We start from the raw sequence: 12,706 nt of genomic DNA on the forward strand, positions 1-12,706 counted from the left end.
TGTTCGAAACTAAAGGTATGAGGTGAACCCAAAGCCCAGCTCACTCTTCTCGCCTCTCTTTGGACTTCCATTTCTTCGAAATCAGAGCTTAGAGATCTAAGGAAGGGAGAGAGAGTAGAGAGAGAGAGAAAGTAAGAAAAGAGAGAGGAAGGGAGAGAGAAACTAGAAAATGGGGGAGAGAAAGTGAGGAATAACTCATTTATATGTGAGTATTTTAGTAATTTCGGTTTGTGCATGATGTGCATGACTTGTGCATGATTGGTTTATCCTATTTCTGTCCCGTGATTAAGAAATTGTTCCATTTTGAAATATTTTCCTTTATTTTTTGCGTGTGTAAATAGCGAATTTGTACTTTACAGTCTCATTTTTTGTAAGTAAACATGTCAATCAATCATAGAACAAAAAATACATCTTCGCAATTAAGTTATTCCCCGTAATTAAAGATTGGACAGGTATTTGTGCAACATTTTTAGGCGGTACTCACCATGTAATTAATAATACAAACATTTTCGAAAGCTGTTGGGCACAATAAATAGAGAGAATAGTGAAAAACAATTTAAGGAAAAGAAAAAAATGGAGATATACTACACGCCCATGCATAAAATACCTTCCAACTAAAACCCCAAAACAAAAAGCGTGTACCCAACATTTCACCAATCCATCTTTGGTTGCTGGTTCAGAAAGCATGAAATGCAAACCAAGCTATAAATTTAATACCAGCCCTCTGCATCAGCAGCCTAGAGAAATATCATGAAATGCAAACCAAGCTATAAATTTAATACCAGCCCTCTGCATCAGCAGCCTAGAGAAATATCATTACTGTACTCAAGGTCTTGAGTTCGATTTCCTTATCTCATTTATCTTCTATCCAAAATAAATATAAACAAAATAATACCATCCCTGTACTTCAGCAGCTTAAAATACACTCAAGGTTGTACTAGTGGCCTTCTGGTTCTGCATCTTTCTACTATTTGCAGTTGGAGATTCTAAGCCTGCAAATCCGATCAACCAAACCGATCTGCAGGCGCCATGGCGGACATGAGAACTCGGTCTTACCATGGATTTGTTATCCTCCTTAAGATCGTAAATAAAAGCATCTGCAGCGTCCTAGAGTTCATCCTCAGCCATTTAATACTGACCGCACTAGAGTTCAGGCATCTGCTGCGTTTTCCGAATGGAACTCTGGTTCCCTCAAACAGCCCCAGAAAGATCATCAGCATCACCAAGTCCAGAAGATCAGGCCTCTCTTCTTAAACAACGCCAATATTTTCACTCCAAATGTCTCTGTAAGCTCTACAAGTAGGTGTCATGGTATTACTGCGGCTATGGCGTTCCACAACTTTCATGGTCATTCCGGTAACCCTGCACATCAATCTCCGTTCTCCCGGTTTCATGGTTTACCGAAAGAAAATAGCGCCTCTCCGGCCACCAACCTAAAGAAGAGTCACCGCACTCAGCTACGAGTACACTTGTAGCAAGTTCAGTCATGTTCAGATAAATGGTCGACGGAGTTTTAACTTCTGTCCACTTCATGACGGTAAACAATGCAACGAAGAAAACAATAAAGGACCTCATTCTGTTTACTGCCTGATTTTCTCTAACAACAGAAAGATATGCATCAAATAAATCAGCTCCAAAACAACCACTGAGACATGCGAGTATATAACAAATTGCTTTAACTATCAACCTTCACAAATATATAGATGCAGTTAAAATGCCCGCAGGGCACACATGTCAAATTAAACAAGAGAGTCACCACGTTCAAACTAGTTCACTAAAGAAAGTAAATTACTACTGTTGAATTTAAAATAATACAGTACATACTAGAAATCGTTCCTCAGGGATTTTTTCTGAAAGGATGGCGTTCGTTTGGCATCATATCATGCATTTTCGAGTACATAAGCAACTGAGAAGGGTCACCACTGCCGCCGCCACCATTCTGGGATGCTCGCGAACTCTCTTGCAGTTTAATCTTCTCAAAAAGGTACTGCTTTTCTGCCTCGGCTTCACTCAACCGTTGTTTTAAGTAACTGTTGGCATATTCTTCCTCTGATTTATCTGACTTGGCAAGAGCGATCCTCTGGAGCCTGTCAGCCTCTCGTTTTGCCTCATTGGCCTTGAGTTGGAACATATCAGCCTCTGCATGTTTGAGCCTCACAATTTTCTCCAGCTCGTCAATTTGATTCTTCTTTTTTTGCCTCTCAAGCTTTAGCTCTTGGACTTCCCTGGCTTTGTCCTGGAGTTCCCTGTCACAAGCATCAACAGCCATTCGGGATTTCTTATACATTCTCATCTTCTCATCTGCCACCATTTCCATCTTCCTTATGGCCTCGTGCACCACTTCAGCGATTCGATTACAAGCCTCCTGTGGTGCTATTAGCCGTCCACTTTCCCCGTTTTCCAGACTCTTTGGAGAATCTCCCTCAAGCTCTTCATCAAGAAAATACTTCAAATCAGGACAAAATAGATTAAAGATAAAAATAAAAGTACGACAACACACTACAGTACGCAAATACTGCAACAAAACCCACAATTCAAAAAATATTTGTCCTATAGTTGGAGTGGAATCCTATTCCATAAGACTTGACAGTACCATAATACATCTTCTTCCCTAAGAAGCAAACTGAATCTGACACCACGCGGAAAGGAAAATAAAACGCTTAAAAAAATTACGTACCTTGGAAAAACATCAATATTGCTCTGCAGGCTGCTGTCGAATCTGCAAGTTCACTTTTTATTTTTTCTTTGAGCTCCTCACACTTCCAAAAGAGTTTTTGCCCTCGGGGGTCTTCACTTCCACGAAAAATCCTACTAACAAAGTCAAGCTCCCTTGTCAGAGCTTCCCGGTCCCAGGCAGGAGCGCAGTGTTGAAAAACATCTTTGACCCAGCCCAATAGCTCAGATGTTCGATTGCAAGCTCGACACCTGAAAAGCATTTCGGATGGCCCTGCTCCACTCTTACCGGAGGGTCCCATGCTTATTAGTCCATCACGAATCGCACAGTCAGTGTGAGTCCAATGCGAACACAAATCACAACCAACCCAGCGGCAAGTGTTAACTTCAAAGTCGAACTTGTTACAGATTACACACATGCAAAGATTGCAGAAACCATTCCTTTTCGTGCATATCTCACAGGTACAATCATCAGCAGGAATCTGGTTTTGGCATGCTATATTCCTGCATCTCTTGTACACGAAAACTTCAATTAAGGAAGTTTGAGAAAGACTGATATTTGGATGCAAAAATGCCAGAATCCCGGTATTTATTGCAACAAGGATTTCAAGCTGCACTCTGTGTGCTCTAATCAATGTCTTAGCTGTTAAGTCCGCTCTACTCTGAACAAGCTTCTGCAAAATAAAAAATTCCTCTCGCTGCTGTGAACCTCCATTCCCATCGAGGATGACTCGGAGGTTGTTCTTCAATTCTTCTTGAAACTCGTCGGGTAGGTGATGCATCTTTTCAGCGATTATATCAACTCGCTCTCCAGCTATTTCTCGAAGAGATATCTTATCAGCACTGGAAAGACAGCGAATGACTGATTGTTCAGGGCAATCATTTTCTGCTTTCCCATTCTCCATCTTCTTTGCCATTATGACATCAGCAGCAGGCCAGGTTTCTCGAGAACTGGCACTCTCGGTAGGGGACTCCCGTCTGTGATCAGAATTTGATCTGGGTTCTTCTGGGGACAGCCGAGGATCTGAAGAGACAAGGGACAGTGAAGTTTGTAATCCCCCTGCTCGTGGTTGCTGACGTGGAGGAAGCATTCTTGATGAAGGCTGTTGGTGAATATTGGAACCAGATGATGTACCCATCCACCAGTTCCCTTTATCTGCAACTGCGGCAAAAGAAGTATCACCTATCAGTATTCAGTACCATAAAACTTGAAATCTTTTGAAAGCTATAATGACGAACGCATATTCTGATATCTGAGAAGAGTGAGGTTAAATTTCTTCAAAACGAACTTGTTACAACACCCATTAAGCACCCATTCAGCACCGCCAAATGAAAACACGTGCATGCACACATAAACAATTGCAAATATCGGTAAGAAGATTAGGAGCATTTTCAATTACATGAAACTCAATTGGCTTATTGTGATTAGGCAAGATGCTACGAGAAGCATATCATCTAGTTTCTACAGCATCGATTGAATGCAGATACGAATAATAAAAAATTCTCACGAGAGATTATAATTACAATTACTATTCTTATTCAGCTAATATCGAGGCAAAGAAAATTCACAACAAATGATTCCGAAGAAGTATTCGTCACAAAATAACTAATTTTTACTGAAATTGAACAAAGTAATACTGCCAATCAAGCTTTCCTCTGTCCATAACATTAACAGTCTTAAACTAATTTCAACTGTCAAGCAAGACTATTGTCAAAAAGTCTCCAATTTTTCGAAACGAAATAATGTTCAAGCCACAAGAACATTTCACAAACACACAACAAAAAAGGCAGACCTTTACCAATTTCCACACAATAGAAAGCCCCAAATTTATTTACTTTTCACAGAAGGAAAAAAAAAAAAAAAACCCTCCTTTTCCATCGAATCTGCTTCTCCTGGTGATTAATTTGACACCAATCCACGACTCACACAGCACAGAGAGAGAATTACAGCAACAAAGAGTAAATTTCAAAGGTCACTGAACCGATCCCAAATCGAGTACTTGCCTTGTTTCAGTGCTGGGGGTTTTGCTAAATTACTAGATCAAGAGCAGCAAATGAATCTAAGAGAATTTCCATTCATTTTCCACCGTATTTTCTCGGCGACCAAACAGAAGAGAGAGAGAGAGAGAGAGAGAGAGAGAGAGAGAGAAGGGGAGAGAGAGCGCTTACCAGAAGAAGGCCGAGAGAAGATTCAGCTGCTCAGTAGAGACCAGACGCGGAAAGACAGATTTGGGGAAGTTTTATTCATCTCTCTACCAAGGGATTGTTTTCCCATTTTGCCCTTGGCACGCGCAATGCAGATTTTTACCCAGACGTCAAGACTTTCCAAGTTTCAAACGTTTGGAATCGCTTGCCTCGCGCCACGTGTAATAGCGAGGTTAAAATGGTCATTTCCGAAAGTTGGGCCACTTGACTTGCGTACATAGCCTATGTAGAACAATATATAGATTTTTGACAAAAATAAATAAATGTAACGTGCTCTAGAAGCTTTTCCTTTTCCATATCTTAGTCAATCTAACTACGAATCAATCACTTCTACTCCAGCGTTAATTAGTAAGTTTATACAGTCCTCATCATCTGGCCGTTGAAAACTCAACGGTTTTAAATGGCATCATATGTCCTTACCATTGAAAAAATCTGACTGAAATGCTGCAGCAGAGTCCATTGTTGCAATCTCTTTAGCCACTCTCCCTTAGTCGCACGCATGTTACATGTGCTTGACAGAAAAAACATAAAAAGGAACGCTGACATCAATTTGCCTGAAGGCAATAAGCCGGGCTTGAGATGGCTGCGCACTTGGGTCGGCAATGATTGGCCAACCACTTGCCCTTGCTTATTTGGATTGTTGAAGGTGTGTTTATTTGGACTTGAGGGCAATTTTGTTGTTTTTGCCCTTGTTTTCCACTAACTGGGAGAGAAACTACAAACTGAATTTAAAACACATGATCTCTTGCCAATTATTTACTTTGTATATAACCTATTTTTGAGAGGTGATTTTATTTCGACAAATGATAACAATTGCACTCCGTCATGTACAAATTCTCGTTGGCGTTTCTACAAAGAAGAAATGCAGAATAACTTTTCAAAGTGCCAATAACAACTTCAATAAAGTTTCTTAATGGTAAACATCCGATTTGATTATGCTTAAAAAATAAAATGAACCAAAAAAAGGAATAATCACAAAATCATTAATAATCCCATAATTAAGAGTTGAGGCAAACAGCCTACGTCCATATATAAACACTGCCACCGAAGCCTACAACTGATATTTGTAAGAAAAATAGAAAATTGCTTTATGCTCCTTTAGTTCTTGCCAATAGCTCCATCAAATATTATATCCTAACAGTTACGTCCTGCATTTTATGAGACCCTACACCAATGAATTTTGAGAAAAAAGAGAGCAAAGGGAAAATTGCTTTGTGCCCCTCATTTCTGACTGCCGGCTTCAACAGGCTCAACCACCTCGGCCTCTAGCGTCTCGGGGTGGTTGTGTTGGGGTCCTGGTTGCCGAACCTCGGCCTCGAGTATCTCAGGGTTGTGTTGTTGGGGTTCGGGCTGCTGAATTTCAGCAGCAGGTGTGGACCATTTCCCAGAGAGCGCCAGACTCATCATCTTGTATATCTTTCCACCCAGCTCTGCTGGATTATCAGGCTACATTCACAAGACGTGCAAGGTGAACGCGTTAGATGCTCACAGACATCTTCAAACAAGCATGTAAATCAACATTTTCGGGTGTTGGCTACAATAAATTCCTAGAGGGTAACAGTTGTGTGTAGCATTTTTGTGTCTTAACCCAACAAATATTGGACCCCTTATAATTCCTACAAGGTGAAAGCATTAGGCGCTCACTAACATCATCAAACAAGCATGCAAGTCAAACATCTTCGAGTATTGGCTACAAAAATCCTAGAGGGTAATAGTGTTGCATGGCATTTTTGTGTTTCAACAAAACTAATATTGGAGAGCAGTTATAAAAAGAGAGCAAGTACGAATACTCATAGTAAAACCGCTTGACACCAATGCTGTGTCGTACAGAAGATCAATAGCTCTAATAGCATCCTAGAGGGTAATAGTGTTGCATGGCATTTTTGTGTTTCAACCCAACTAATATTGGAGAGCAGTTATAAAAAGAGAGCAAGTACGAATACTCACAGTAAAACCGCTTGACACCAATGCTGTGTCGTACAGAAGATCAATAGCTCTAATAGCATCCTCATCATCCGGGTTGATCTTGCTTGCAGCCTACAAACCAGGGTTAAAAGTGTTGTCAAACTTGCTAAAACCATCAAGTATTCAAATGATGGGAACTGGCACTTTCTTTGTGCAAACATACATTTAAGTTTTTAATGATCGGGTGCTCGGAATTAATCTCAAACACTCTCCTGCCTCTCATATACTCCAGGCTAGAGGTATCACCGACAGTTTGTGCCTTCATCAACCTGGAAAGTTCCAATCAAAAGTTTAGAGGATAACATTCAGGTTCTAACACATGAATATCTAAAAGTTATAAATAGCAATTCAGAAGCCTCTTACCTCTCCATGTTGGCAGACCAGCCAAACTTCCCCGACACAAGAACACAGGGTGACGAGCTAAGACGGTTTGAAATTTGAACACTGGCAACCTTGTCGCCCAAACGCTTCTTAATCCAATCACATGTTTGGCTATATTCCTGCTTAATCTCCTTTTCTTTTTCCTCATTCCTATCCCCTGTAAAAATGTCATTCACACAAATCAGATTTGTCAGCTACATCCCTAGCAAAGGACGCATAAAATCAATGAAGCAAGAACATTTGTAACCACCCATCCATAGCAGAACAGAAATGTTCAACTTATAAGGCTCCAATGAACCAACCTAGATCTAGGTCTTCCTTGCTAATATCAATGAAATTCTTCTCCTTGTATGATTTAAGGTTCTGGATGGCAACCTCATCAATGGGATCAACTAAGTACAACACCTACAGCAATAGAACAACATAAATCATGCATGGATACATAAAACAGAACGAAAATGAATATAATCATATATTAGCGTCAAGTTAATTGAGAGACAATACATACTTCGAAGTCCTTCTCAAGAAGTTTCTCCAGGAATGGTGTATTCCTGGCACTTGTCACACTGTCTGAAGCAATGTAATAGATATCCTTCTGCTCAGGTTTCATGTTTTCAAGATATTCATCCAAGCTGATCATCACATCCTCACTCTGGGAAGAGAAAAATCTAAGCAACGGAGCAATACGCTTATGATTTTCACGATCTTCAATGCAACCCAGTTTCAAGTGTTTGCCAAAATTTTCCCAGAACTTTTCATAATCCTGCAACAAACAAAAATAAGTGTGTTTAAAGAACATTAAGCGAAGATATCATTCTCTACGCCCTAATAGCAGATGGCCTGGCAATGATCAGGATTCAGTCATATGACTCATATCTACAGCTAAGGAACAAAAAAGGAGACATGCAAGAAGTGATAATTGCCAAGATGCTGAAATTTGAACCATATTTCTACAAGAATGTAAAAAAAATAAACAAAATAATAATAAGAAAATGCAACAAAAAACATACTTCTCTGTTCTCGCTCATGGATATTCCAAGGATCATGTCAAAGGCCTTACGAACCAAGCGCTTCCTCATAATCCGTACCTACAAGTACATCACAGAAACAGTAGTTTGTTTAACAAACTAACTAGACCTAAAGGTTAAAAAGATAGTGAGGTGGATGTACTCACAATACGACTCTCCTGAAGTATTTCACGTGAGACATTGAGTGGAAGATCATTCGAGTCCACAACACCTTTGACGAAGCTTAAATATCGTGGGAACTGCTCGGGCCAATGTAAAAACAATTAGAACCAATAAGCAACATTTAAGAGAACGATGCATTACTGTGTTGAAAAAACATCTTTTGTGTTGTTTACCAGTTCTCCATCAAAGTCATCTGAAATGAACACCCGTTTCACATAAAGCCTTATATTTTTTGTCTTGGGATTGACTATGTCATCCTTCCCCATGGGAGGAACAGCTGGGACATATAGAATAGACCTGAACTCTACTTCACCCTGCAAATAGAAACCTCTTTCAGCTTAAAAGCAAAAGAAAAATGAAATTAAGAGTACATAATCAAACAATTACACATTTTATCCTAACTTCAGGGAACTAATGCAGTCAAAATAGCCATTGTTAAGGAACTTCTTTAATCGTCAATTCTACATAAGTTTTACCCAACTCAAGAAGCACAAATCATGTGATGATACAGAAATATGCAGCATTTACGTCAAAATAAGTTCAAAAAAACATTTGTTAAGAAACTTATTTTTTTTAACGAGGGAGTAATAGTTGTTAATACTGAAAGAAGTCGAGGTTCCACCATAAAACCAATTGGTTATATGGGGAGTAGCCCATTCTCTTACAAGCCCATGTAAGGTCCCTCCTCCCATCAATGTAGGACTCATTCTCAACACACCCCCTCATGTGTGGCGAATTTTCAAGCCTAACACATGGACAACATAACGGGGAGACGTGGAGCGCGTGTGGCCGTTTGGCCTTACATGTGGGACAACCTGGCTCTGATGCCATGAAGAAAGTTGAGGTTCCACCATAAAACCAATTGGCTATATGGTGAGTAGCCCAACTTCTTATAAGCACATGCAAAATCCCTCCTCCCATCAATGTGGGACTAATTCTCAACAAATACCTCTGTTGTGAAGTGCGAAGATGCTAGTGGATCCAAGTATTCATTGAAAGTTTTCTTGTAGAACTCATTGTAATCCTCTGTATTGACTTCCTTAGGATTGCGAAGCTGTACACATCAAATAAGATGACGTATGAGTTTTCCTAATAAGTTGCTACCACAAAAGGCAAAGTAAACATCTGAAAAGGAAACAGATGAGGCTCACCCATATTGGTTGTGTATCATTAGTGAGATCCCAATCCCAGTATTTCTCAACAACAGTCTTCGTTTTCTTCTTTTTCTGTGAAAGTTAATTCATTCATCGCATCAGTCATGAATAGGAATTTTCACTGAATCTCCTACTATGCCGAATACATTAGTCCAAGATTAATCAAGATATTGGATGAGAGAGATACCTCGGTTTTCTCATCTTGTTCATCCGTTTTGGATTCAGCTGGATCTTCATCTATCTCAACCTGAATTGAAAGTCTCAAAAGTTCCCAGAGAATATCACTTACAAAACCTATGACAAAAGTACAATAGAGAAGAACCCTTACCTCTTTAGTGAATCCTTTTTCCTTCCAAGTGTATATAGGAAAGGAAACAAATTGTGAATAGTTTTTCACAAGTTTTTCAATGCGTTCTGGATGAGCAAAACCTTTGTCATCGCGCTGAAAGTATGTAGTCGGACGAAGAATTAGCTTCGAGATCAGCCTAGTACAAAAAGGTTTAAGAAATCACAAAGCAAGCAAAATTTTATTAACTGACCTTGAGATACAAGGTGATGCGGGTTCCTCTGGGAATAAGCTTCTCGGGATCAGTCTCCTCCTGAATTGTATAAGAGCTAGCATTTACCTCTCCTTGCCATGCATATTGTTTGTTGGACTTTGGGCTCTTTGTGGAGACAACAATCTGCAACCGATAGGAAATACATAACAATCATACAGTATTAAAATTTCTATAAGAAAGGTTATAATAAAATAAAAAAAGCCAAACGGAAGTTGAGGCCGCAAAGCATAGGAGGAACTTGGGGAATGGGAGGACTACCCCATCGTTATAGCCGATACCAAACTAAAAGTTGTTTTTCTGGTCAAGAACTTACCCGATCTGCAACAAGGAATGCTGAGTAAAAGCCAACACCAAACTGACCAATCAGATTGTTATCACTGCCAGCATCTTTACTATCCTGATAAAACAAACTTGTAAGTACATAAAATAATACAATCGCAGGATCTTAAATTCAAATCAGACTTAGTATACCTTCAATGCTTTCAAGAATTTTGATGTCCCACTTTGTGCAATTGTTCCCAGACAGTCAATAAGCTCTTCCCGAGTCATACCAATTCCAGAATCACTGCACACAAAAGAAAAGACCACACCGTTGATACGATGAACAAGAATCATTAAGCACAGGCAAAGACAGAAACAAGCAGATGGCTTACATGATATTGATGATCCCATTGTCTTTATCAGGCTGGATACGGATATCTAGATCACCTCCACCCTTCAAAAGATCAGGCTGTGTGACACTGAGGAAACGAAGTTTGTCCAATGCGTCACTTGCATTGCTGCAAAAAAGAACATATTGTCAGCATATCATAGGCTAAACAACTTATGACCATCCAGAATCAAACATAAAACTATTTCTTGAATGCAAAGGCATTTTAGGGTTAGCTTAAATGTCTTGATTTTGACTACTTAGATCTAATAGAAGAAATGGAACAAAACAATGCGCAATAGTGTTTTAGGATTCATATAGCCGACCCCATTTAATGGGATAAGGCTTTGTTGTTGTTGTTGTTGTTGTAAACCCAAATGAAAACAAGTGGCAATATTAGCAACACACAAGCATATCCATTGATCAATATTACACAACATCAAATTAGCAAAAGAATACCTAATAAGCTCTCGAAGAAAAACTTCCTTGTTACTGTACAAGCTGTTAACGATGAGGTCCATGAGGCGACTGACCTGGCACCATGAAGAAAAACAACACTTAATACCCATTAATCCTCGCAATAAAGTTCAAAAATCCCCGAAGGTCACATGCCAGTACCTCAGCTTGATACTCGTATGTCTCAGCAGGTGGTGCGGCCGATGCGTCAGATGCTGCAGCAGTGGACTCATACCGATTGCCGAAATACAGGCCATTTTTCAAGTTAAAAGTTGCGGAATTGGTAGTGTTACACTTCCCAGGGACCAACACTGAGTGCCATCTGACTTGCCTATCAGTCTCTCCCACCTGCTCAAATTTTATATAATCGACGTAAGCTAACACATCCAAAATTAGAAAACTTCAATTGAATTGCTTCAAAACTTTAACAAGAAATTGTTTTTATCAAATCGCCAAAACCTTTGGATTGAACGCAATTAAATTGGCAGCAGCAGAACACAAAAAAAAAGAAAGAAAAAAAAGGCACCTTCAAACTAAAATTATCAACACAACAAGTGAGGGTTCACTGAGAACTATATTATAATTAAAGTTTAAAATTAAAGATAACCCAGTTATAGAAGCAACATTTTCGATTACAATCACTCATAAAAATTCAGAATTTATTAATCATTTTCTCGAATTGCGAGAACTAATCCGTGGAGTTAGGAAGAACGCACTGAACCGCAGTGGGTAGAAGCGCAGGAGATCGGAGCCGCCGAGTTCCGATAACGTGCGCTGCCGTGGCGCAGGATGGCGGAGACGGAGCGTCGTGGGAGCCTGTGCATATTGGTTGAGATGGAGAGATGAAGGCCGAGAGAGAGAGAGAGAAAGAGTGATGACTGTGAGTGAGTGAGAGAGGGCTGGAGATTGGAGAGAGGAGTTAGGGTTTTAGTAGGGGTTTCTGATAGAGTTGGAGAGGGGTTTGGGAAGCTTCTGGAGATGAAAGGGGTATTTTGGTAACTTTGAGTATGTGTACTTCGGTTTGCAGATGAGTTTGGGCCGATCATTTGTGGTCCAAGATTTTCCGTTAAAAACAAAAGTAAAATAAGAACCCTCGAGTATGCATACCGTCGTGTTTTCAGGTACATGGGTTTGCAGATCGTTGCTTTTAAGAACGTTTTGTTGTGCCACAAGTAGAAGTTCTTGGGTGCCCTAGAGTTTGCGGTACTTTGCATGTTTTAATCGTTAAATCTTAACTTTTATATTTTTAAACAAACATTAATAGTTAAAACGTATAGTACTCGGTACCCCGTAGCACACAAGAAAGTTCCATATCACTAGTATTTAAGTTTAGTGAAAATTGTTCTTAATCTTCTCTTATCTGGAGAGCCTTCCTCCGTCGTGAGTGTCTTTCTCTCCTCTGTGAGAGTAGTGTGTGGGTCCCTCAACCGTATTCAAACCTTCTCAGCTCACCCCAACCATCTGGGTTCAATC

The 12,706-nt window shown here is 39.8% G+C and overlaps 2 protein-coding genes across 4 annotated transcripts; both read right to left on the reverse strand.

Annotated features, from left to right (window-relative positions):
* Nucleotides 1-1,659: 1,659 nt before the first annotated feature.
* Nucleotides 1,660-4,983, reverse strand: LOC125474974 (OBERON-like protein). 3 transcript variants are annotated; one of them, XM_048579258.1, is made up of 3 exons: nt 4,843-4,983; nt 2,678-3,835; nt 1,660-2,430 (listed from the first exon to the last, which is right to left on the reverse strand). In XM_048579258.1, the coding sequence occupies exons 2-3, from the start codon at nt 3,810-3,812 to the stop codon at nt 1,838-1,840; spliced, it is 1,728 nt and encodes a 575-aa protein (XP_048435215.1). In that variant the 5' UTR covers nt 3,813-3,835; nt 4,843-4,983; the 3' UTR covers nt 1,660-1,837. The 3 variants fall into 3 exon arrangements, with proteins under 3 accessions (XP_048435215.1, XP_048435217.1, XP_048435216.1); XM_048579260.1 differs by having other exon boundaries at nt 2,678-3,829; nt 4,843-4,933; XM_048579259.1 differs by lacking the exon at nt 4,843-4,983 and adding an exon at nt 4,678-4,822.
* Nucleotides 4,984-5,847: 864 nt separating this feature from the next.
* On the reverse strand, nt 5,848-12,194 carry LOC125474975 (heat shock protein 90-6, mitochondrial-like). The gene is made up of 20 exons (XM_048579261.1): nt 11,950-12,194; nt 11,396-11,581; nt 11,237-11,310; nt 10,782-10,907; nt 10,600-10,693; nt 10,442-10,525; nt 10,108-10,251; nt 9,897-10,010; nt 9,756-9,815; nt 9,566-9,640; nt 9,364-9,468; nt 8,588-8,728; nt 8,399-8,491; nt 8,235-8,312; nt 7,733-7,987; nt 7,527-7,629; nt 7,207-7,381; nt 7,007-7,112; nt 6,826-6,915; nt 5,848-6,324 (listed from the first exon to the last, which is right to left on the reverse strand). The coding sequence occupies exons 1-20, from the start codon at nt 12,055-12,057 to the stop codon at nt 6,100-6,102; spliced, it is 2,436 nt and encodes an 811-aa protein (XP_048435218.1). The 5' UTR covers nt 12,058-12,194; the 3' UTR covers nt 5,848-6,099.
* Nucleotides 12,195-12,706: the final 512 nt, after the last annotated feature.

The sequence above is a fragment of a genome, unplaced genomic scaffold, assembly GCF_019419815.1.
Source record: "Pyrus x bretschneideri cultivar Hongxiangsu unplaced genomic scaffold, Pyrus_bretschneideri_v1 Contig13, whole genome shotgun sequence".
Classification (NCBI taxonomy): Eukaryota; Viridiplantae; Streptophyta; class Magnoliopsida; order Rosales; family Rosaceae; genus Pyrus; species Pyrus x bretschneideri.

Coding starts and splice junctions, on each gene's coding strand:
- LOC125474974 (XM_048579258.1), bottom strand. CDS start 3,812: ATGGGTACATCATCTGGTTCCAATATTCACCAACAGCCTTCATCAAGA. Junction 2,431..2,677: donor AATATTGATGTTTTTCCAAG/GTACGTAATTTT, acceptor TTCTTGATGAAG/AGCTTGAGGGAGATTCTCCA.
- LOC125474975 (XM_048579261.1), bottom strand. CDS start 12,057: ATGCACAGGCTCCCACGACGCTCCGTCTCCGCCATCCTGCGCCACGGC. Junction 10,526..10,599: donor AATTCTTGAAAGCATTGAAG/GTATACTAAGTC, acceptor TTGTTTTATCAG/GATAGTAAAGATGCTGGCAG. Junction 10,252..10,441: donor CATTCCTTGTTGCAGATCGG/GTAAGTTCTTGA, acceptor TATCGGTTGCAG/ATTGTTGTCTCCACAAAGAG.